At 53.0% G+C, this 22,048-nt stretch overlaps 1 protein-coding gene across 2 annotated transcripts in view; it reads left to right on the top strand.

Moving 5' to 3' along the window:
* The window catches only part of MGLL (monoglyceride lipase), a 121,470-nt gene that overhangs the window by 31,032 nt on the left and 68,390 nt on the right, over positions 1-22,048 (top strand). The window contains exon 3 of one of the 2 annotated variants that reach the window (XM_021695277.1): positions 10,460-10,566. The exons of the other annotated variant lie outside the window; for it this stretch is intronic. Coding sequence (XP_021550952.1) covers positions 10,460-10,566 — 107 coding nt within the window. The remainder of the gene's footprint in view (positions 1-10,459; positions 10,567-22,048) is intronic. 2 annotated transcript variants of the gene reach the window in all.

Below are 22,048 nucleotides of genomic sequence, written 5' to 3'. Positions count from 1 at the left end.
CGGCCAAGCCAGGGTCTGCCTACCTTCTCAGTAGACACAGGCAGGCTGTGGCCCGAGCCCCAACCACCGCAGTGGGAGCTGATGAGCCAGCCGGGGCCCAAGGTGACCGCCTCCTGCCACGTGCCGGGGGCTGTTCTGATTATTTCTGGGGGAGTTCTTGTAGTTAGCATGTTGGAGCTGGGAAGAGTTCCATCTGGCTCACAGCCGAAGGAATGGAGAATTCCTCAGACTTAGGTAGGCTGACAGTCATCATCACTGCTCCAAATAAAAGTGTTTCAAGTATGACCCCCCGGGCAGATGAGGCGCAGTCGCTCGTCGACACAGGTGTGCCTGCCTGATGTGAGTTAGAGATAGAAAAACCCGAACACAAAGACCAGAAACCCAGTAGGTGATCTGGCACGTAATTGTCTGGAGCATTGTTTCCAAGTGCAAGCCTCCTTTGGGTGTTCTCAAATGACTTGCCTCATACCATCCTGACCCGCATGTAAGGGGAAAGGGAAGCCCAAAGAAGGGAACCAGCACTGAAGCACGTGCAGCGCTAGACATTTTGAGAACATTGTCATTTAAACTTGAAAAGCTCTGTGCAAGGAAGGGATTCTCATTCTTCTTTTACAAGGAAGGCACTTGAGGCAGTGAGTGACTTTCTCAAAAACCGAAAGTAGGGTTTGGCCTATGCTGGTACTGAAATGCCCTGGTCCTAGTCCTGGGAGGAAGCTGGGGGTGGGATAATCAACAGTAAAACATATATAAAGCGCCTAGCTCAACAAATAAGAATTTTTCAGCTTTTGCGTAGCGGGACAGCTAAGAGATGCCCAGACACTTAGACACAAAAAGAACCCAGTGCCACTCTGTGGAAGAGTCAGGACGTACAATCTGAACTGTGGCTGGGCTGTGCTTACAGTGGAGGCTCTAGATTCTTCTCAGAGTGCTTTCAAATAGGAGGCTGCACAGACAAAAGAGGAAAGAAAGAGAGAGAAGGGAGCAGGGAGGGGTGGCTCTCTAGTTCCCGGGGCCGGGGAGGAACAGGAGGGGCTGGGAGACCCTTCAAGGGTTCTACTCTTTTAGATGGTCCGTGAGCAAGCTCCTGATGGAAGGGCAAGCTCAGAACATGGGGAACGCGGGAATAAAGCTCAGTGGCCTCCACTTGCCTTGTTTTCTATCTCTGGGAGCATTTTGGTATTGGGAGCGTGTGCTTCCTCGAAAAGAAGAGGAAAACGGACCAGGTGCTCGGCCAGCCAACCCTAAGCATGCACTTTGGGGACCCCAACAGGGCTCTCCAGTGGGGAAGGGAGGAGAGGGGGGCCACAGCAGGCCCCAGGGGTAAGTAGAGTGTGGGGGAGCATGTATGGGAGAAGGGGTACAAGCTCGAGACCAGAGTCACACAGGAAATGGGCAGGCAGATGGGAGTGGGGCAGAGTAGGGGCCCCGAACTAGAGAGCCAAGCATTCCGTGAGGGGTGGAGTGGGGAGGCTGTGCTGTGGGACATGGGGAGGTGAGAGGAGCTTTCTCCACTCTGACCTCCCTAGAGCCGTAGAATTATCTTACTCATAGGATCCTTAGATGACTTGACACATAGCTGGTCTGGCAAATCATTGATAAATGAGTGAATGGCTCAGTACATTTATTTCAGGATTGTAGAATAGAAGCAGATCTTGGATAGGTAATCGCCAGCCAGTTTGGGGTTACTAATGTCCTTTGTGGAGGCCCCTCCGAGCAGAAGCCACTTAGAGCCCGTCGCCTCTCTAAAACACAAAGAGCACCCCATTTCCCTCTCCTGTGAGATCATCGGAATTTAACATACTGGTTATGAAAGAGGGTCCTCTGATTGAATTTTCCTCCCTCGAAGATTGACATCTGATTGAACGTTTGTGTGCTTGTTCCCTAATGTGTAAAGCGACAGATAACAGTAAGTGACTTTTCGATCATGCCCAGTGATATAATACCACTAGCTTGCATGGACTGCGGGGATTCCTGACCTCATCCTCAGGACCCTGGCAGGTAGGTGCTATTGTTGGTGCCCATTTTACAGATGAGGAAACAGAGACAGAGGGAGGCAGAGTCACTCATCCGAGGCCTGTGGCTAGTGAGGGCCAGAGCCAGGATTCAGGTCCAGACAGTGACTCCAGGACTCCAGGCCACTCCACGCTGCCTCCCCGTACTTACCTGTTAGCACTGCTGTTGCTGATGGGGGAAGAGGATGCCAGTTTATCCTCTTTCCATGATCTGTATTGAATGCCTTATCTGCCTAGACAAGCTCTTTTGTTTTATAGCATTCTTTATGATAATAAGTAAATAAATAAGTAAGATGTGGGGGCTGACAGCAGCATCTGAGGTAAATATGCTGGTTGCAAAGCTGTTCTGGGTTCAAGGTTGTGCACATTTCAAAAGGCATGTTAAAAGGCTTAAGGAAACTTCCTCTGTGGCCTTCTAAAAATTATTATAATTTTTTTTCTCCTTGAAAAACAAGGGGATTGCAGATCTGCCTTTTAAATAAAAAGAACTAAGATGGGGTTGGGTTTCAGAGATGTGTAGTCTAATTCCCATTATGCTTCTGAATCTTGAGTTTGCCTTCCAGCCATAGGCGTGTGTCCCTCTGACTTGTCACAACCTAGCCAGAAACCTTTGGCACGTCCAAGACCCTGAGAGTGTAATCAGGTTCTGTTCCTGCATCTGGGGGCCCCTGCAGTCTAGCTCCCGTCCCCACGGTCCCCACTCGGCTGAGCTTTGCTCCCTCCTGCCCTCCTCTGGGCCACCCCCTTCCTCAGAGTCTCATGAGTCTGCATTGGCACCCTCACACTTCTCATGGGTCATCACCTCCAACGCCCCGCTCGGGTCCTCCTCGCTGTCCTCCTTCTCCTGTCCCTTTGGGCCAACAGCTGTCCCAAGCTCTCGGTTGAAGTCTTTGGATCCAGTGCAGATGACAGAAACCTCCGTAGCCAGGCAAAGAGAAAGGGAATTTACTGAGGGGAATCAGGGGCTTTCAAAGTAGTTGGAGGGCCTGCAGGAGTGGCCTGTGGGCCTCCAGGAACGCTCCCCTGGCTGTTCCAGCCCACGTTTGTCTCTGTCTCCCCTGAACCACTTCATTCCCTCATTCATTCACTCTGTCATTCATCATTCAGCATTTATAGAACGGAGGCCATCCTAGCTGCTAGGGACAGGACACCAGGACGAATCAATAAAACATAGCCCTTGTCCTCAAAGAACTCATGGTCTACTCACACTAGATGTTGATGAGTCCTGGATAAAAGAGATGGGAACAGAGTGTTGTTAGGGCTTCAGGAGGGAGCAGCTGGCTCAGCCTGGGAGACCCCAGAAAGGCTTCAGAGTTTGGAGAGGGCAGGAGTCGAACCTGAGCCAAATCATGGGCAGAGGCAGAGGTGGTGGGCTGAAGAACCAGATGTCCTTCTTTGGTTGGTGTACAGGGTGGGAGAGGGGTGGGCTGGGGCAGGAGGTCAGAGGAAGAACCTGGTCAGGGCGAGGGGCTTTGGGGACCACCCCAGCACGGACCGTGACATGATTGCCTGGCATCTTCCTCTCGCCAGGCTGTCACGCCGTGGTCCCGAATGCGCACCTGAGAGCCAGCCTGGCTGCGTTCAGGTTCTACTGAGTTCTGAACCTACGGGCTGTGTGACCTCAGGCAAGCTGTTTAGCCTCTCTGGGCCTCACTTTTCTCATTGGAAAAATGGGGAAGATCGCTGGACCCACCTCACGGGGGTTGTTGTGAGGGTGAAACGAGTTAGCGCATAACACACTTAGACAAACATCAAGCCAAAGTAAATATCAGCTGTCAGCATCGGCTATTATGTAATGCCTGACTCGGCACCAAGCATCCTGCCGGGTTATTTTTCCATAAATTCTCTCAATCAACCCTCACAAAGACCCCGGGAGATAGGCATTATTGATCTGTTTTACAAATGAGAAGTCTATTTCTAGTTCCCCCTCTGAAACTGTGGACCCCTTCGCGGGTTTTGTTCTATTTCGGTCCCCACCGCACACTCTTTGTGCCGCGGGAACCCTGCCAGAGACGGAGAGGAACAAAGTCAGCCTGGTGCTCTGCAAGAGGAGGGCAAACGGTTAAATTTGGATTCCAGCAGAGCCCGTCATGCTTCTGCTTTAGTTATGGGAAAGGGGTCCAACTGAGCCTGACAATCCCACTCACAGGCCCGATGACAAACGTGCTGGGTGAATTTTTTTTGAAGTCACAAAATTTGGCAGGAAGGAGTTGGGTGGATGTGGATGATGAAGTGAGCCACCCAGTTGCCTGAGTGGGATGCCTTGGGAGTAAGCGAGAACTCACGGCACATACTGCCCCCAGAACAGGCAGGCGGATGCCCTGCGCCACCTTCATTTGAGGACACTCTAAGGGTCTCTGGGGCTAGTGTTCTTTCCCTCCCTGGGTCAGATGCCACTTGAGCTGCCGCCTGCTGGTAGGAATGTCCACGGGGTCCATCCGACACATGGGGTTCCTCCCACAAATCCTGGGTTTCCTGAATTTTTCCTAAAAAATGAGCAGAACATTTCTTCAGCTGGGCATTCAGCTCTTCCTTTGATGGAGCTTTGCCATGGCTTTGGAAAGGGCAGGCAAGAAAGAGGCTGATGTTTTCTACTCAGTGCCAGACCACGCCAAGTGCGTGAGGTGGTTCATTTTAACGTCCTGACAGCCTCGTGAGGAAGGTGTTGTGATCCCCCCACAGACATGCACACGGAGGGGAAGAGGTCACAGGCAAGTCCATAGTCCTGCAGGTGACAGATGGCGGCGTCCTTAGTAGAGGGGAATGTTTTTCATTCCAGCACCCGTCCCTGTCTTTCAAGGCGTTGGTGGCTGCGGGCTTGTTTCCCGCCCAATTCCCCGGTCCCTTCCCAGTGTGGGTCCGTGAATGCGCCTGACATGCTGGGGGGGGGGGGGGGGGCGGAGTGAGCAGGCAGAGTATGTGACAGGAAAGTCAGAGGCCTCAGCCTTGAGCCGCACAACTTCACATACATTCTCTCATTTCATCTCAGAACCCCAGTGAGGAGGGGCTGTGTCCCCATTTCACAGGTGGAGAAACTGAGGCCCACAGAGATCTGGAAACCAGTTTATGGGAGGGCTGGAGTGTAAAGCCAGGGCTCTAGACCACAGGCATGCATTCTGCGAAGTTCTGCGGCATGTTCATATCAAGGGCTGCATATGCTTTGCTGGGAGTTGCCCCGCCTCCCAGGGCCGGATGCCAGGCAGGCCATCTGCTCCTGGGGCTGGGCCTCCCCCTCTGACAGCCATTGCCTTCTCCCAGAATGACTGTCTCCCAATGGGCTGCAGCCATTAAAGGAGTTCCAGGAGAAAGATCTTCACCAGCCTCTTCTGCAACCTAATTTCTGCTGCTGTGGGTATTGCCTGGTCTCGGTAAATGGCCCTGCTAGCGTTCTGCTTCTGTTCCCTGCCGAGGTTGCAGAATGCCAGGGTTGAGGGGGGAGGGCGGCAGGAGGGGGAACCACACTGTGCCTGGCACCTGCTGAGAGCCCAGCCTGCAGGTTCCTTGACAAACACCATCCTCCCTCTCTCCCTCAGTTCTCCCCACAGCAGCCCTGGAAGCTTCAGAAGGTCAGATCCGTTCACTGCCCTGTGCTGAGCCATCCTCCATAAGGAGAACCCCCCCCCTCCCCGGTTCCTTGCCCCCGGGGCCCTCCAGGCTCTGGCTGCGTCACTTCTCAGAGCCCTTCCTGGCCGCTCCCTCCTGTCCAAATAAGGATCCCTGCGGTCCCTTCTCTTTTCTGTCCCTGGCACTTGTCAAATTACACACCTGCAGGTGTCTTCTCCACTGAGCACCTGTCTGTCCTGCCGGTCTGTGAGCTGTGTGAGGGCAGGGACAGTGCTGTTTGTCCCCTTTGACATGTGGTAAGCCTTGAGTCAGTATCTCTGGGCGGCCTCAGTCAAGGTCCCCAGTTGCTGCCGTCCTGTGAGTGCAGGCTCCAAGCCACCAAGTGACTTGTCCAGGGCCACGTGTGGTGACGCCCGCAATCAAACCCAGTCATCCTGGCTTCTGCCTGCTCTGTTCCCAGCCTCCTAGCAACTGGGGTGCTTATTGAACCACATCTCGGTTCCTTGGTGCTGTATGTTTTCAGAGCCGAAACAAGAATCACAACATCTTGTGAAACCCCAAAGGGGAAGTTGCAAGTGGAGGTCAGCATCCAGTGGTGAAGGAGGGAGCTCCATCAGACAGCCCCAGGCAGGGGGTTCCCCTTCTCCAGGAGAGCCAGGGCCTAAATGCACACAGCTTGGGTTGTGGCCAGATGTGCCCCTGGTGCTGGGAGGGGTGGGACCTAGAGGTGGGCCACCGGTGACTGGGGAGCAAACAGTGGGTGTCACACCTACAGCAGGTGTGCGGGGAGTGGGAGCAGGGGTGTCCCGACAAGTGAGTGGGACCAAGCCATGGAAAACCCATGCCAGCCTGACTTCCCGATGTGCCTGCCCCTGGGTGTGAACGCCAAACCCGGGGGGCTGCAGGGTGGGGTGGGTGGAGGGATCCAAGCCCTGGGGGGTCATCCAGTCAGCCAACAAATCCTTACTAAGCTCCTACTGTGCGCCAGCATTTTTGCCGGCTGAGGATATAGCGGTAGGTGACAGTGTTGCCTTCGTGGAATACATTCTAGTTAGGGGAAGCGGAAGGAAACGTGGTAGTGGAGAAGTAGTTTGGGACAGCGACACGTGCTCAAGGGCCTCTTTCCACTGCAGTGCCCACAGAGGGCCTGAGATCCACGTGACAGAGCCACCACCACGTGCAGATTGGAGGGCGGGGTCCCCGGTAGACGCCTCAGCAGAGTCAGCGGCTCCCAGGTGGGAATGGGCTCACGGGGGCTTGCCGGGGCGTGCACGCCCTCCAGGTCCGTGTTCAGTGACAGCACGCTAGCCTGAAGCTGGCCGTGAGAGAGCATTTACACTGTGGAGATTGGTAAACACTGCAAATCAGGACCCTCCCCCTGCCCCGCACCCCACTTGGGGAACGTTTAACAGTGCACCTGAGCATTGGAAAGGAGGCTACAGGCAGAGGGGAGGGGGGAGGGGAGGATGTTATCACAGAGGCAATAGCTTTGTTCTCTTGTGGGGAGAAGTCTCTGAAGGGTTTAAGGCAGAGGAGTAATGTGATTTGACGTTCACTTTGCCAGACAGATTCTACAAAACAAAGACTCTGGGCCAGGGAACAAGTATGTGTGGGGAGGGGGAGGAGAGACTGATTTATCAGAACTGGGGCCCGGGCACGAACCAAAGGCACAAACTAAGGAGAGCCGCACTTACCACCAGGGCAGCTTAAGACCATGTGTCTGCTGAGATGGCTGGTCTGGCTCGGGGGAGGGGGGCGTAGGGGAGAGGGCCGAGCCCACACTGCTGCCTCACCATGCAGAGAAGGCCCACAGAAGCCTCAGCTACCTGCCACGGGGGCAGCCAAGCCAGCCGGCTTTGTTTCCAAAGGGAAGGCAGCAGCAAGCTCTGGAAGCATCTGCATCCTACAGATAGAAACTGTGGTTTACCCAGCATGTTCCCTGGGGAGATGAGTGGCTCCAAAGTGGCTGTGAGTCTCCAGGCCAAAATGGCTACATTCTTGCCACTGGTGAGTTCCACGTGGCATCTGAGCAGTACGGTAGCCCAAGCCCCATGCTGTGAGAAGCAGGAGCTTCTCCACCTCCTCTGCGCATTAGAACCCCTGGAGAGCTTTTCCCACCCCTGACCAATTAAACCCAGAGGTTCTTCTGGGGGTGGGTCGGACCCAGCCTCAGCATTGCTGAAAGCTCTCCAGGAGATTGCAAGTTGTAGGCAAAGGTGAGAACCGCTGGATTGGAAGAAATTTCTGTAGAGTCAGAGGCCAAGTATTTTTCCACATCGTGTCTCGGGGCTAGATCCTATTAACAAGCAAGTCCGGGCATTCTGGCCTTGCGCCACTCCTTTGGGCGCTGAGTGAGACCCTGCAGGCCCTCCGCCGGGCGAGTCCCTGACGGCAGCCGGAGGCTGACTGCAGCCTGGCCCGGCTGGAGCGCTGGTTCATCTACATTAGTTGTGGGCTGGATTAATGCAGCAGCTGCCGCATTCCCAAAGATGTTAAAGTGCTTGTGCCATCCTTTCTGGAAACCCTGCCCCTTTTGCAGATGGGAGTTGACTATTTAGAGGTTCTGGCATAATCCTCAGTAGCTGAGGGAAAAACCCATCAGCCGACCCCAGAAGTGTCAGGTTTGCGCAAGTGGAATCTGCCCGGATTGATGTCTGATCTAGATAGAGCAGGTGGCTGGGCATTCCAGGAAGCAGCGAAGAGGGTGTGAAACGTGTCTCTTATATTTTTCAGGAAAGGGTAGAGAGAACAGATACCAAAGGCAAATGAGGTTAATGCTGGTATTTTGTGCGCTGCTCAAAGAATAAAATGCGTAAGCATGGCAAAACAAACTGGCACAGTTCTGCCCCTTCACAGCCTGGCAGAGAGGAGTGGTAGAAAGAACACAGGCTTTTGAATGAGGTGTTCACTCCCGTCATACACATTTACCCGTCCCTGTTGAGTACCACCAGGCTGAGATACGGCACCAGGGTTCTGCCAGGAGTAAGGTGGACGAGAGGAGGAGAGAGCCAGGAACCAAGCAAACAAGTGAATGGCAAGACGATGGCATCCTGTCGTGAGCAGTTACAAACCAGTGCTGGTGATGCTCAAGTGTGCTGTGTGGTGAGGGGCCAGTGCGGGTCAGAAGGGCCCAAGTGGAGGAGGCCACCCTAGGTGGGATGGAGGAGAGGCCTCTTTGAGGTGATGTCTGTCCTGAGACCAGGGCATGACCAGCAGCCATGGGAGATCGGGGGAGAGCACTCAGAGAGAGAGGGTTGGCAAGGCCAAAGGCCCTGAGACAGGAAGAATCAGGTGCTGCCCGAGCATGGCGGGAGGTAAGCTGGGGGCGGGGGTGGGGGGTGGCAACAAGGAGTGGCAAGGCAGGCAAGGGTCAGGTTGTCTTATATTCTGAGCCCACTGGTGGCCCGCTGGAGGCCCTAAAGCCAGCAATGACATGCTCAGACCTATATGTTACCAACTTGCTATGCGACTTAGGCCATAAACTTAACTTCTCTGATTTTCATTCTCAGCTGTAAAGAAAACAAAGCCTAAGATGACGATAGGGTTAGAAATCTTGTATATGGAATTAACAGACGAAGTGATGTGTCGTGAATACTCAGGAAAACGGCAGCTGTGGTGCTCCCCTTCTCCCCCTCCTCCCTCCTCTCCCTCCTCCCTCTTCCACCCCTCCTCCCTCCTCTCATTATTGGCAGAAATTGGATGGGTGTTGCTCACAGCATTCACTCTTTGCCCGAAGGGGAATCTAGCATCCTGTGGGTCTTATGCCAAGACTAGGAGTCTTGACAACTGTCTGTTTGAGAATCTAAATGCTCTTTCATTAACCCCCACCACGGGCAGGCTGACTCTGGCTAGTGCAGAAGCTGGGGCAAGCCATAACATGGTGGTGCTACTGTTGGGGTCCCAGAGTCGCCCTGCCACATTGGAGGTTGTCTGGGGTGACTGAGTGCCCAGCCAAGCTCTGCTTTAGAATCCTGGGGCTTCTCCTGCACAGATCCAAGGTGCAAAAGATAGCTGTTTCTTGTAAAACCTCACAGCCTTCCTTCATTCAGAGTCTCCACCATGAGCTCAAAACCCTGCTAGCTACTAAAGAAAAGGCAAAGGCGAAGTCTTTGCCTGTCCTCGAGAAGGTTGTAACTGGAGGTGGCAGTAGGCAGAAAACCGCGGCCGCCCCTGCGTCAACAGAGGGATTACAGAAGCCCCGAGGAGGGGAGAGACTTAGCGGAGCCTGCTGGAGGCTCTAAAATCCTCCTCAGAGGAGGGAACCTTTGGGCTGGGCCTTGAAGGAAGGGGAGGAGTTTGCCAGCCGGAGAAAGGGGGACGAGAGAGAATACCAGGTACACAGGTGAGGCGAGTCCCAGCAACCCGGAGAAGTAAACCATCCCCCCCCACACACACACACAAATGGAAAGAGCTGGATGTCAGTTAGGATTCTTGTCATCACCAGTGACAGAAAACAGCCCAACCGAAGGCGGGGGGGGGGGGGCGGGGGGAGAGCGCGGGCTTCAGGTCGGGCTGGATTCAGGGCTCCAGCACCCCCTTTAGGACTTGCTGTCCCTTCCTGATATGGTCTCTCCTGTTGGGTTGACTCCTCTGTTTTGGCCCCAAGGCTGGAGCCCCTCGAGGCCCACAGCCTCTGCAGTTCACACCTGGCGGGAAGCTGAAGTCGCTTTCTCCTGGCTACCTCGGCCAGAGCTCTAGGGTCCACTCCCTGTCCCGGAGGCAACCACTATGGCCACGACCATGGCGTGTCCTGGGGGGCTGAGGGCTGGCTCACCGCGATTTGGTCTTCCACTCGTTGCTGGTGTCCTGAAAACTCTGTATTGCTCAGGCCGTGCTTGGTGCTCTGCCGCCTTCCTAACCCGGCTCCCTCTCCCCCGCTGCAGGGCCCTCATCTTTGTGTCCCATGGAGCCGGGGAGCACTGTGGCCGCTATGACGAGCTGGCTCAGATGCTGGTGGGGCTGGGGCTGCTGGTGTTCGCCCACGACCATGGTGAGTACCCCTCAGGCGACAGGGCCCACGCTGCTGGCCGGCGCCCGACAGTTTGGGGGACCCCCCTTTCTATCACCCCACCTCCCTCATCCCTCCTCCTCTGTTATTCTCCTGTGATTCCTGCAGTGACACTGGGAAAAGACATTCTCCATGGGATGTTTCTGAGTAAAAAAAATAATATGTAGTTATGTAAACAAAAAAATATGTCTGACCAGCAGTTTCTGTTGAGTCTGGGATTGAATGTAGGCTGATTAGAAATCTCTACTGAAAAAAAACCAAAGCCAGAATCTGTTTATACAAGAACTTGCCCCAGGTCAAGGAATCCTCTCTTGCATTTATAAACCGCTTTCTGCACCAAACGGGCCCCGGTTTTCTCCCAAGGGACTTCAGATGGATGTGGAGTCGTCAGTGCAAGTACAGTTCAACCCCTTTCACCACAAGACACTTACAAAGCATTTCAAACCAGGAGAATAGGAAAAATCTCAAAGTCCATATCGGTCACAAGAAAACCCCAAACAACACACACACACACACACACACGTCCCCGGGCCGATTCTTTGTCCTTTAACGAAATCCACAATAACTGTCAAAATGCAATGTTTATTGCCTAAGCCCGTATGTCATCCCTTCATCATTTTTGTGACATTCTTCATGGTTCGGAAGGCTCCCAATTTAGATCTTCCCTTGCCTAACAGTCTTTAAGAATGAAGTGTTCCCTGTGACTGAATGTGGTGATTTCTCCACAGCTTCCATGTAGAAATCTATTGTCTTGGCTCAGATCCAGCAATGTGGCTGCTATTTTATGTGATTTGAAAATAGATAATTAAGTGGCATTGCTGAAAAGAGGGAGAGGGGACCAGTGACAGGGCCTGGGAGTCCCTGAAAGGGAGAGAACGTGAGGAGCAGGGGAAGAGAAGCTTGCTGGGCTGGGGCATTTTGTATATAAAGAAGTGGAAATGTGGATTTACCAAGAGCCCTTTTTAAGCCAGATATGTGCAAACATCTTCATAACTGGGAATATTGACTAAATTCTTTCTTATTATGGTTGTAATGTTCTTTAGTGCTTTGCAAATGGTTCTTGTAATATTTGTGAGGCTGTTTGAGATGTAATATTAGAGGACTATCCCGATTTTCACTATGGGGACTGTGTCATTATGAGTTTGGCACTTTGCGAAGCATGTAAAGGCCCAAGACGGAAATGCTTCTCTTCCTGTTGTCTTTGTTTCTGTTGATGTTTGTTGCAATCATCCCCTCCCTCTTCAAACTGAACAACCTAGGGACATGCTGGAAGAAAAGGATAATCATACTTTGCAAACACCGAACACCTTTACCCAGAATCTCAAGGAGGTATGAGTCTTGGAGTCTGTTACCTTCTTATGAGCGCCCCTTGGCCACACCTGTGGGCCACAACTGTTGTGCCCTATTTATTTTGTCTGACTGCAGGACTTTGAAAAACGAGTTTAAAAGACTTCCTTGTTGGGCGCCTGGATAGCTCAGTTGGTTAGGCGACTGCCTTCGGCTCAGGTCATGATCCTGGAGTCCCAGGATTGAGTCCCACCATCAGGCTCCCTGCTTCTCTCTCTGACCTTCCCCCCTCTCATGCTCTCTCTCTCTCAAATAAATAAATAAAATCTTTAAAAAATAATAAATAAGACTTCTTTGTTGGAGGAAAAGGAGAAAAGAAACAGCCCACCTTTTGATGTTTCCAAAATAACATCTAGGATGGAGGCATAGCTTTCTGTGACGTTCTAAAGATAGTTCAGAAGCGGTTGTTGATGTTCACCTGTTCTAAGTTCCTTGATTTATTGGCTTCTTCCCGCGACTCATTGGAACTAGTGCCAGAGGGAGGTGTTTTACCCAAGAAATGAATCCGGTTCAATGTGTGTGTGACTTTGGTGGTCGTCTACAGATGAAAGTGACGGTGGCTTACTTAATAGGAGAAGCCGCGTGAGTGGGCCATCATTGCGGGGTCTTGTGCCGGCTGGAGAAGGGGATCCTGGTGGTTAGTGATCTGTGCTTTATTCCTTCTTGCTGAGACATGTGAAGAAGGAGGGATTCGAACCCAGAACTGCAGGTTCTTGATGACAAGATATGGATGATTTGGTATCCATACCAGGCATGAATACATACAGAGACATATGCAGTCTTCATTCTTTCCTACATAGATTTTCAATTTAAATAGAGGGGGAGAATGCTGGGTATTTACTTGGCCAGTTGGAGGTACGCAAAGGATTATTAAAAATGTAGAGCTGAGAAAGACTGTTCTACAGCCTGTGGCCTCTCCAGGGCCAGCGTGGCCTCAACCCCCCCCACCCCCGCCCCCGTGTATTCAGGCACATTTTCTTCCTGCACTCCTGGGCACTGTCAGAGGTGTGCTGCTAGAACCTTCATGCCAGACAGCAAGTGGGCTCAGGTGCAAACACACCTGGGTCCAAGCGCCCACTGGGCTGCGACTCCAGACCTGAGATCCCAGACACTGTACCGAACCATTCCAGCCTCTGTTTTCTCATCCACCAAATGGGCAAGGCAGGGCTGTCACACAGCCAGGATTGCTGTGACATAATGCACAGAGAGGGCCCAGCAGAGCACAGTAATGTCTCCCCCTGCACTCTGCCCTCTCCCAGGCCCCCTCCAGCCACCATGCAGACTGCCTGCTGTGCTGGGTATCCACATGGGGGGCTCCAAGGCTCTGAGCAGGAGCAGCTAAGGCAAGGCCGGGAGCCAGGGGTGCTGCATTCTGGGGCCCCTGTCGCTGCCCCGAGCCTGGTCCTCTGTCTGGCCCGGAAAGGCCCGGAAAGGCTGGTGCGAAGAGAGATGTGCAGATGTTTACAAAGTGAACAGAGCTACCGCTGCTGGTTTCTACAACACAATTTATAGAAATGCGGGTTTCTATAAATCAGCCGCTAACTTGATTTCAGTTTCAATCTCGTTGTCCAGCTACGTTAATATTTCATTGTTTAGGCAGTGATCTTGAGATGCTGTGGTTGTAGCAGTCTGGCTGTGTTTCCCAGCGTGCCCGATAGGCTGGCAAGCACAGAGGGTGCTCAGTTAGCTCACTGAACTCTGCCTTTTTAGGATTTTACAGGATGACTGCATGGGCGTGAACAGCTCGCCAGAAATGAGAACTATGCTTCCTGCCATTGGTTCAGTGGCACTTCTGGTACATTCTACCCCCTCTTAACGATGAACACTATGACCCTGTTTTAGAGGTGAGGATTCTGAAGCTCTGTTGCCAAGGGAGCCCGTTCTCATTGCACCGAAGCACTCATCCCAGTGAGGGGCGGTTTGCATGCAACAGAAGCCAGACCCGAGTAGCCTCACAAAGTTCTCAGCAGGAGGGAGATGTGGGGCGCAACACGGAGGAGGGGGCTGGGCTCATACCGGGAAAGCTCCCTGGCATATTCCAACTACATCTTCTTGGCCGGCACTGCGTCTCATGGCCACACCCCTAGCTGCAAGGGAGGGCAGGGAAATCTCATTGGTTCCTGGCGCATTTGCCGCTACCAACAAAACAGGCTTCTGTCAGTAAGAAGGAAGTGGAGAAAGGATGTTGCCAGTAGGCATCTGCCCCTCTGCCACGCCACACCCCCAGATCTGTCACGGAAAGGGGCATTTCCCAACCATTTCTACTGTCTGTGTTTTCTGGATATAACAGCACCTCCTGTCTATCTCGTCCATCCTCTGTTCTTTCATAAGGTTTTGATGCAAAGGTCATTATTAGCAGCATCGGTAAGTAGTGGATAACGTTCCCAGTTGTGCAGTGGGCCTGGGTCAAGTGCCATGCAAGGACAGATTCACAGGCACAGAAACTGACGTGCTGATGGTAGAGCGACCTGTCTTCCCCAGAAAAATTAAGCGGCCCCTATTACGTGCTCAGCTTCATTATAGTAATCAGTATCCTGAGTGGTAACTCCTTCCTTTGGAGGAGACTGTCTTACTGAGTCATCGTGTCAGCCCCTTGCTCTCCCCCACAACCTTTTCGTCTGCTGTGTGGGGCCCAGGACTGAGCAGAGGGGAGGCATCATCAGTGTTGGCTGAATGGAAGAAGGGGTTTGTGATCCCAAACCCACCAGACCAGAAATGTTTTAAACATCCACATAAGAGTATCCACATCCGCAGGGCACTGTTGGGTCTCATCCCCATGGAGAGCACCCAGCAGAGTGGCCACTGGAACTTGGAGTCTGGTGGCCAAGATTAGGACAACAGTCCAGTGAAGCTTGAAAGTGATGTGGATGGAGGCCGGAACAGAGGAGGCCTGTAACTCAGGTGTGCCGAGGAGGGGGTGGGGCCTCAGAGGTACACGGGCTTTCCTGACGCCCAGAGCACTGGCAGGGTGGCTGGGTCTTGTCGGATGAGTAGGAGCCTGCCAAGAGAAGAAAAGGTGTGGAGAAAGGCACCCATCATTGAGCAGTGGCTCTGACCTCGACTGCCCATTGAAATCCTTGGGGAGTCTTGAAAAATACGGATGCCTGGGCCCTCTCTCCGGAGAGACTTGGATTTCTTAGGTCTTTGATGTGTCTGGGGTATGGAGACTTTTGAAATCACCCCAGGTGGTTCTCATGTGCAGCCAAGGTTAAGAACCGCAGTTCCAGGCAGAGGAGACCATATGGGCAAAAGGTGATGCACAATCTGACAGGCTTATGTCGTGTTCAGGGAGACATCCTAGCCCAAGGACTCACTGGACCCTGAAGTTTAGCAGCAGGTACCAGGGGGCGGGAAATGGGGGAGCCACCTCCTAGCCTGTGAAACTCAGGGGTCTGTGATGAGTCCCTTTGGATACTTGGATCATGAGAGAGTTGACACAGGGAGTGACAGGCTGGCTGTTGAAAGCAGGGAGGGCCACCAGGAGACTGGCGAGCCATCAGGAGACTGGACCCAGGACAGGGCCCAGCGAGGGAGAGGTGTGGGCAGACAGAAGTGAAGGAGCTTCTGGGACGTCTGAACAGGTGGAAACACCAGAGGATGGGATTTTCTGTGCCATTCTAAATATAGTGCAGAGAAAACCGGGGCTCGTGCTTATGCCGTCCCTCGGTCACCAGCTGCTCGCGGTGACTCACTGGAAACCCCTCTGCCTTCCATGCAAGTTGAGTGGCTGGTGTGACCAGGAGAGGGGGGGCAAGGCACTGGGGCGGGCTCCCCTGTCCCACTGGCAGGCACCGCTGCAGGTGGAAGGCCTGGGAGACTGACCAGGGGCCCATCCGGAATGTGGGCATCTTGGCGGGCATCTGCTGCAAGGGGGCCCTCCCCGGGGAGCAGCCTCCTGGCTCTAGACACGGCCGCTGAAAAAATACATTTGCTGAGGCCAGAGCCACTCTGTTTCTATTTACAAAGTATCAAAGAACCATTCTCAACTGATTAACAGTGAATTAATTATCTGCAAATATTTGAGGGAAAGTGTTAAAGGGGGTTGGTTGGTTTTATTTTTTCTAACTCAGCTGGGGTGTGTGAGAAGAGGAAGTTCTGAGGGAAGGTTTGTGGGCAGCAGTTAGGCCCTATTCTGTTCGTGAGGGGACTCTTCCCAGTCCCATGAGGGGTGTTTAGGAAATTCGGGGTGAAAAGATATGTGTATTTTCCATACAAGGAGACAGTTTAAGTCAAGGTCCCTTGCTGGACCTATTCTCAAAATTGGTTGCCATCAGTTACAGTAATAGATTTTTGTTTGAAATGTTTGAAAAATGTGTCAACTTTTCTTGCCTTTAGTAAATATGCAAGTGAGAATAATGGAGTGAGTTGCGCTTTGATACTTGAGGAGCTCAGGGGGCCCAGCTCCCAGGACAGACCACCGTGAACTCACCACTGGGGTGGCAGGTGTAGGAGGGTGGGCCGGGCGCCCTCCGTATCCTGAGAGGGCTTTGCAGTTCCCTTCCTCCTTCTCCCTCTCCCCTTCCTCCTTCATTCACAGGTAAACACACCCAAACCTTCCATCTTGGATAGAAATATCTGACATGAGTTTATTTGGTCACTTGCTTCTTTCTAGAATAAAACACAAACTTCCGTGGCCTCAGTTTGCTCATCTATAAAATGACATGATAATAATAATAAGGTTATATTGTGGTTGTGGGATAGAATGAGAGGAAGCAGGGTTCTCAAACTCCAGTGGACAGTGGTGTCCCCAGAAGGCTTGTGGAAACGCAGATGGCCGGGCCCTACCCCCATATGTTCTGATTCAAGCAGGCAGATTGCGAGGAGAAAGGGGGCCAGGTTCACCGCAGTTATTTCTTATGTAGAATTTCCTTTAAACTACAGTGCAGATATAGTTAAAATTGGAAATATAATATTTTCTTTTCTTTTTTTTTTTTAAAGACTTCATTTATATGAGAGAGAGAGAGGGTTGAGGGGCAGAGCTAAAGGGAGAAGCAGACTACCTGTTGAGCAAGGAACCCGATGTGGGCCTCAATCTTAGGACCCCAAGATCACAACCTGAGCTGAAGGCAGACGCTTAACCTACTGAGCCACCTAGGCCCCTGATTTCATTTTGTCAGAAATGTAGAAAGTGATTGCTGGGGAAGATTCGCAGGGAGCAATGACTTATTCCCATGTGAATCAGTGTGAATCAGGCACATTGTTTACTCTGCTTTGTGGAAGCAACAAAACCCAGTTGCCCTTTTGAGGCCTACAGGCGAGTTGGTAGTCTGAATCCTGAATCAGGAGTTTGAAATGCCAAATGGATGCTTCCGGAAAGTCAGTGCCACCTTTCTCGTCTCAGTGCTGGAGTTGGCCTGATAATTTGCCACCTGGTTATCTTTCAAAAGGAATTTACCCCAAGGGAGTATTCATTCATTTCAAAATTATTCACATGGCCCCAGAGATGGAAATATTTAAGGTTTTCTGGTAAGGAGAAAACAGACATCATTCTGTGTCTCTGGAAGGCGCAGTTTCTGAAGTGTTCAAATGAGTCACTTGGAGGAGAAAAAAAAGTGAAATTACTTATATGTGATGCTGTGCTTAAAAAAAAGACTGAATAATTCTAGGGAGGGAAATTCTTCTCAGCACCACGGACGGTCTTTGTCGTGGTTCAGGAACTGAGAAAAGATGTACATAATTAGAGTGTATACATAGGTTATATTTGGAAGTAGAATAAAAATGTAGACCCCGGTGTCTGAAAGACCCAGGTTCGAGTCCATTCAACCACTTACTTGCTGTGTGACACTGGGCAAGTTACTTAACCCCTCTGAATCTCTGTTTTCTCATCTACAGCAGAGAAGACTCAAAGTCTCTACCTATCCCCTAGCATCGGGAGTGGGAGGATTAAGTGAGATCATCCGTGGAGAGTGCCTGGCTCACCTTAAGGACTCCGTAGATACTGGCTGTGGTGGGGTGGCTATTTAATAGTCGTAGAAAAACCTGAGTTTGGCACTGATTGCAGCTTCTCACTACTGAGTGTCGTTTTCTGATTTGAAAAGTGGATGTCATGTCACATGACTTGTCTCATGGGGTATTTAGAAGTCATCACAGGATGAGACAATATTTATTATTCAATATTAATATTTAATATTTATTAATTATTTAATATTAATAGTTATTAGTAGTTATCGTACCCCTGACTGTCCACACAAAAGGTTTTTGGAACACTGCCTGTGTGACCCTCCTGACCGCCTGGAGGTAGGTACAGTTATCATAGGTGAGGAGAGCTTGTGAGAAGCCCAAGCGCCACCCGCCCTGTTCCCTGCAACACAGGGCCAGTTGTTAGTTACCGTATGGATGCTGACCGTGGGCCGAGACTGTCCCGGGCATTTCATCTCACTTATTCTGCACGGCAGACCTACAGCCTAGGCATCCGGAGGCCCGTTCTCCGGGTAACAGAGGCCCACAGTCCCAGAGCCCCTGTTCTTGGCCCCTCTCCCGCAAATGCGCCACACCTGCTCTTCTTCCTTAGGCTTTACAGAGCCTAGGGAGTCTGCTGTGTGGACGTTCTCCAAGGAGAGTGTGTTCTGCCCGAGTTCCTCCCTTATCACATCAGAGCGGCGTTCCCGCATCAAGACAGAGAAGGGAGGACAGCTGGCCCAGGTGAGGGTCACCTCAGCAAACAGGCACGGGCGCTGCCCAGGAGGCCCTGTTCGGGGATGGGACACCCAGAACTCAGACGGACCCTGCCCTGCTTGAGGCGCAGGTCATCAGGGTAGGGCCACGGGACCCTGCCAACTCCAAGAGAGGCAGGTGGCACTTGACATACCGGGAGGGAGGGAGACTGCAGAAGAAGGGGCAGGACATCGGCAGTCCTTGCAGAAGAGGCCCCACGAGGGCCGAGGCTTGCGCTGCGTCGGGACGCCCCTGGCAGGGGTGGGGCGGGAGAACAGGCACCCGGGCAAAGGTGCAGAGGCAGGGGCAGCACATGGGAGCGAGCTTCCCTGTCACAGGCTGGCACCACGAGTCATAGGCATGTCCTCCCAATTTACAGATGGGAATACTGAGCTCTGGGGAAGCAGAACACCAGGCATGTGGTAGGAAGGGCACACTGGACTCCCTCCATTGTCCAGGGTGTTCATGGCTGAGAAGCCACCATCGAGCTTGGTGGCCAAAGCCTGGGAACCAGGTGACAGGGTGTGGGCAGGATTTGGGGGATGATGGTCCAGCCACACAAGAGGAGGGCAATATGCTGCTGCCAAGAACCTCACCGATGGCCGGGACCAGGGCTCCGAGGCAGGGGTTAGCTGCCGTCAAATGGATTAGCTGCTGGACTTCTATCACCATCTTCAAGCAGCTCAGTGTTGCCCACAGTGGCCAAAGGTATTTCAAGGCCCCGGTAACATACAGCTTTGTGCGGACACTGGCCAACAGCCATGTCCACACCTGGGTTGCAGCTTCTCCGGGGACCTGGCCACCTCCCATGGCCGTCACTGACCTGCCCGTCCCCACCGAGCCCAGCTTGCCGCCCCGGCTCACGTCTCCCTGCAGCTTTCCTTCCCTTCTTTGCCCTCGGCGCTCTCGTGCCATCTTTCCCTCACTTGAGGATAGCTCTTCTCCCACTGGGTATTTTTAGGTATTTGTTCATATATTTGCCTCCCCTGCTAGACTCTTAGTTCCTCCAGCATTTCCCCCAGCATTGGAACCTTGTCTTTTCTTTCTTCCTATTTCCCTAGCACAGCTGAGATTCTGGTCACTTACTGGAGTGAGGTGTAATGGTTTTGTGAAATAAATGAGCTTAGCAGGTCCCTGAGGACAGCATCCTACCCCCGTGGAGTAGAGTTCCATCTCTGGGAGATTACAGGATGGGGGAGCAATCGGAGGGATAGAAGTGTGGAAGCGGGAAGGAATGAAACTCGAAGAGACCCGGTGGAAGGTAGGGTCATGGTGGCAGAGCCTAGAGCAGAGGAGGAGATCAACACCCCCCAGGGTCTGCACCCGGTCTGCAGCAGGACTTGTCCAGGAGGGCCCTGTGCTTGGATAGCGGAGGTCCCCACCTGGATCGAGGCAGATTCCACACCCCAGGCAGCCTTGGCCACAGCAGGCCCCTCAGGAAGCAGAGGGCACACTCCTGGGTGTGCCTGGAGGCCTTGGGCGCATCCTGAAGGTTCCCATTGCAGCTGAGTCAGAGCTGGCCTTGAGCTTGCAGAGCCCGTGACAACTGGATGCTGGCCAGGCTTTTTTAGTGTCCGGTGTAGCTTCAGGCTGTCAGGAGGACTGATGCCTTTAGCAGTCATTTTATAATACCCTTAGTCAGTGCTCCAGCAGATGCCTCCACTGGTGCCTTAAAAGCCTGTTTGGAGATGACATGCCTTCTAGAGCCTGTTCTTCCCTGGCACACCTGTTCCCTGGCTCGGTCCGCGTGCGGGCACGCCTAGCAGAGGGCCGAGGGCGCATCAGCATGTGCACTGCAGCAGGCTCCTCAGGGTGAGGCCAGCTCCCCCTGCCACGCACCAGACACCTTCTAAATTTAAACAGTCTGCCCCCGGCTTAGGTAACAATTACCTTGGATTATAAAAATAATCCCATCTGCAAATACTGAGTATTTTCCTATAGACATTCCAGTCGGGTGAAACACACACAGGTGCCTAATCAGTAGGGGGGGTATGCGGCCTCTTGAAGCACACGGTGAGACCAAGGCCATGTGGAGGGGAGTGGCCTAATGTGGCTGCCCAGGGTGACCCTGGAGTGACCACCTGGGTTCAAATCCCAGCTCTGGCACTCACCAGCTGCAGGGCATGGCCAAGGACCGGACCCCCAGGGACCTCCAGTTCCTTACCTTCGAGGTGGAACTAGTGATATGGGTCCTGGCTACAGAGCCCCTGTGAGTTACCATCTGAAAAGCACTTAGAGCAGGACCTGACCCAGGGAGCAGGTCAGCAAGCGAGGCCCATTCTTACAGCATGCTCCTAACCGAGGCTGAAATAATGATCATAATGACAGTCACTTATTGGTGACTGACAAAGCAGCAAGCTGCAGCAAACCTGCAAGGAAGGCCCTTCTTCTCCTCCAGGGGGATGGGGACAGGGGCAGGTGTGGGGTCAAGGTCCTGGCAGCAAATGGCAGGCTTGGGCCTGGACTCCACCTTCCCAGGAACGGGTCCTGTGCATCTCCCAGGCTTGGAAATGGCCACCACTGCCCTTTTGTAAATGAACATTCAAAATAACTCTGGCTGCAGATGGACCAGAAAAAGGAACTACTCACAGAAATTTGGAAACAGGTAGGGCCAGGGCTGGCTGCGTTTGAACACGTCCCTGGGAGAGGCCCAGTGCCTCTGTCGGGCCCACACCGGAGGCCTCAGGGGACCGCAGGGGCTGCCTGGGGGAGGGGGCATCTCTGGCTTGTGCGCCTTCCTGAAGCGGGAGCTCAAACAGCACATGACCAGGAAGCGGCTGGCCCACCGAGAACTAAAAATAACCGTCTGCCGTGCTGCCAACTGGCAGGGCAGGCCGGGAGAACACAGGCAAGGGAGCGAGGGGTGGAAGCGGGCCTCGTGACAGCAGGCGAGGGGCTTCATCAGCCTCTGGGGGCAGTTTTTAAGTAGGCATGTTACCAACTTGGGAAAAATACGTAACTAGCTGCACTGTTCCAACACCCTTCTTGAGGGTGTTCATAGCTTTTGCTGAATGTCATTTCCACAAGTTGCTTCCAAGGCTGGTGGAGTGGTCTCTGTCTTTGCCTATGGACGATGGGCCAAGCTGGGAGCAGGAGGGCCGGGGGCAGGATTCCGGCTCACAGCTCCATGAATCTTCGCCATTGGTGCCTTGAGTTCTCTCCTATTAGTGGTAAAAGAAAAAAAATGAAAGCCAACCCAGGGACCCCAACCTTGCCTGTGATGCTGAGGCGCATTGGGATCTCCTTGGCAAGCAGCCTTGGGTGCCATGCACGTCCGATGCTTGTCTGGGCATTTGAGAATGAGGAGCCCTGTGTGTGAAGATGGGGCAGCTCTGAGCCTGGAGAGCTGGGCCCCCAGAAGGCCAGCCCTGTGAAGTGAGCGGGTAGGACATGAGAGACCCAAGGTGGCCTGAGTGGCCCTGCCTTGAGCTCTGGAGCCAAGCCCGGCTCGGCCGCAGACCGG

This window comes from Neomonachus schauinslandi, chromosome 1, assembly GCF_002201575.2.
Source record: "Neomonachus schauinslandi chromosome 1, ASM220157v2, whole genome shotgun sequence".
Taxonomy (NCBI): Eukaryota; Metazoa; Chordata; class Mammalia; order Carnivora; family Phocidae; genus Neomonachus; species Neomonachus schauinslandi.
Note: the sequence above shows the minus strand (reverse complement) of the source record. Positions and strands in the feature narration are given on the sequence as shown.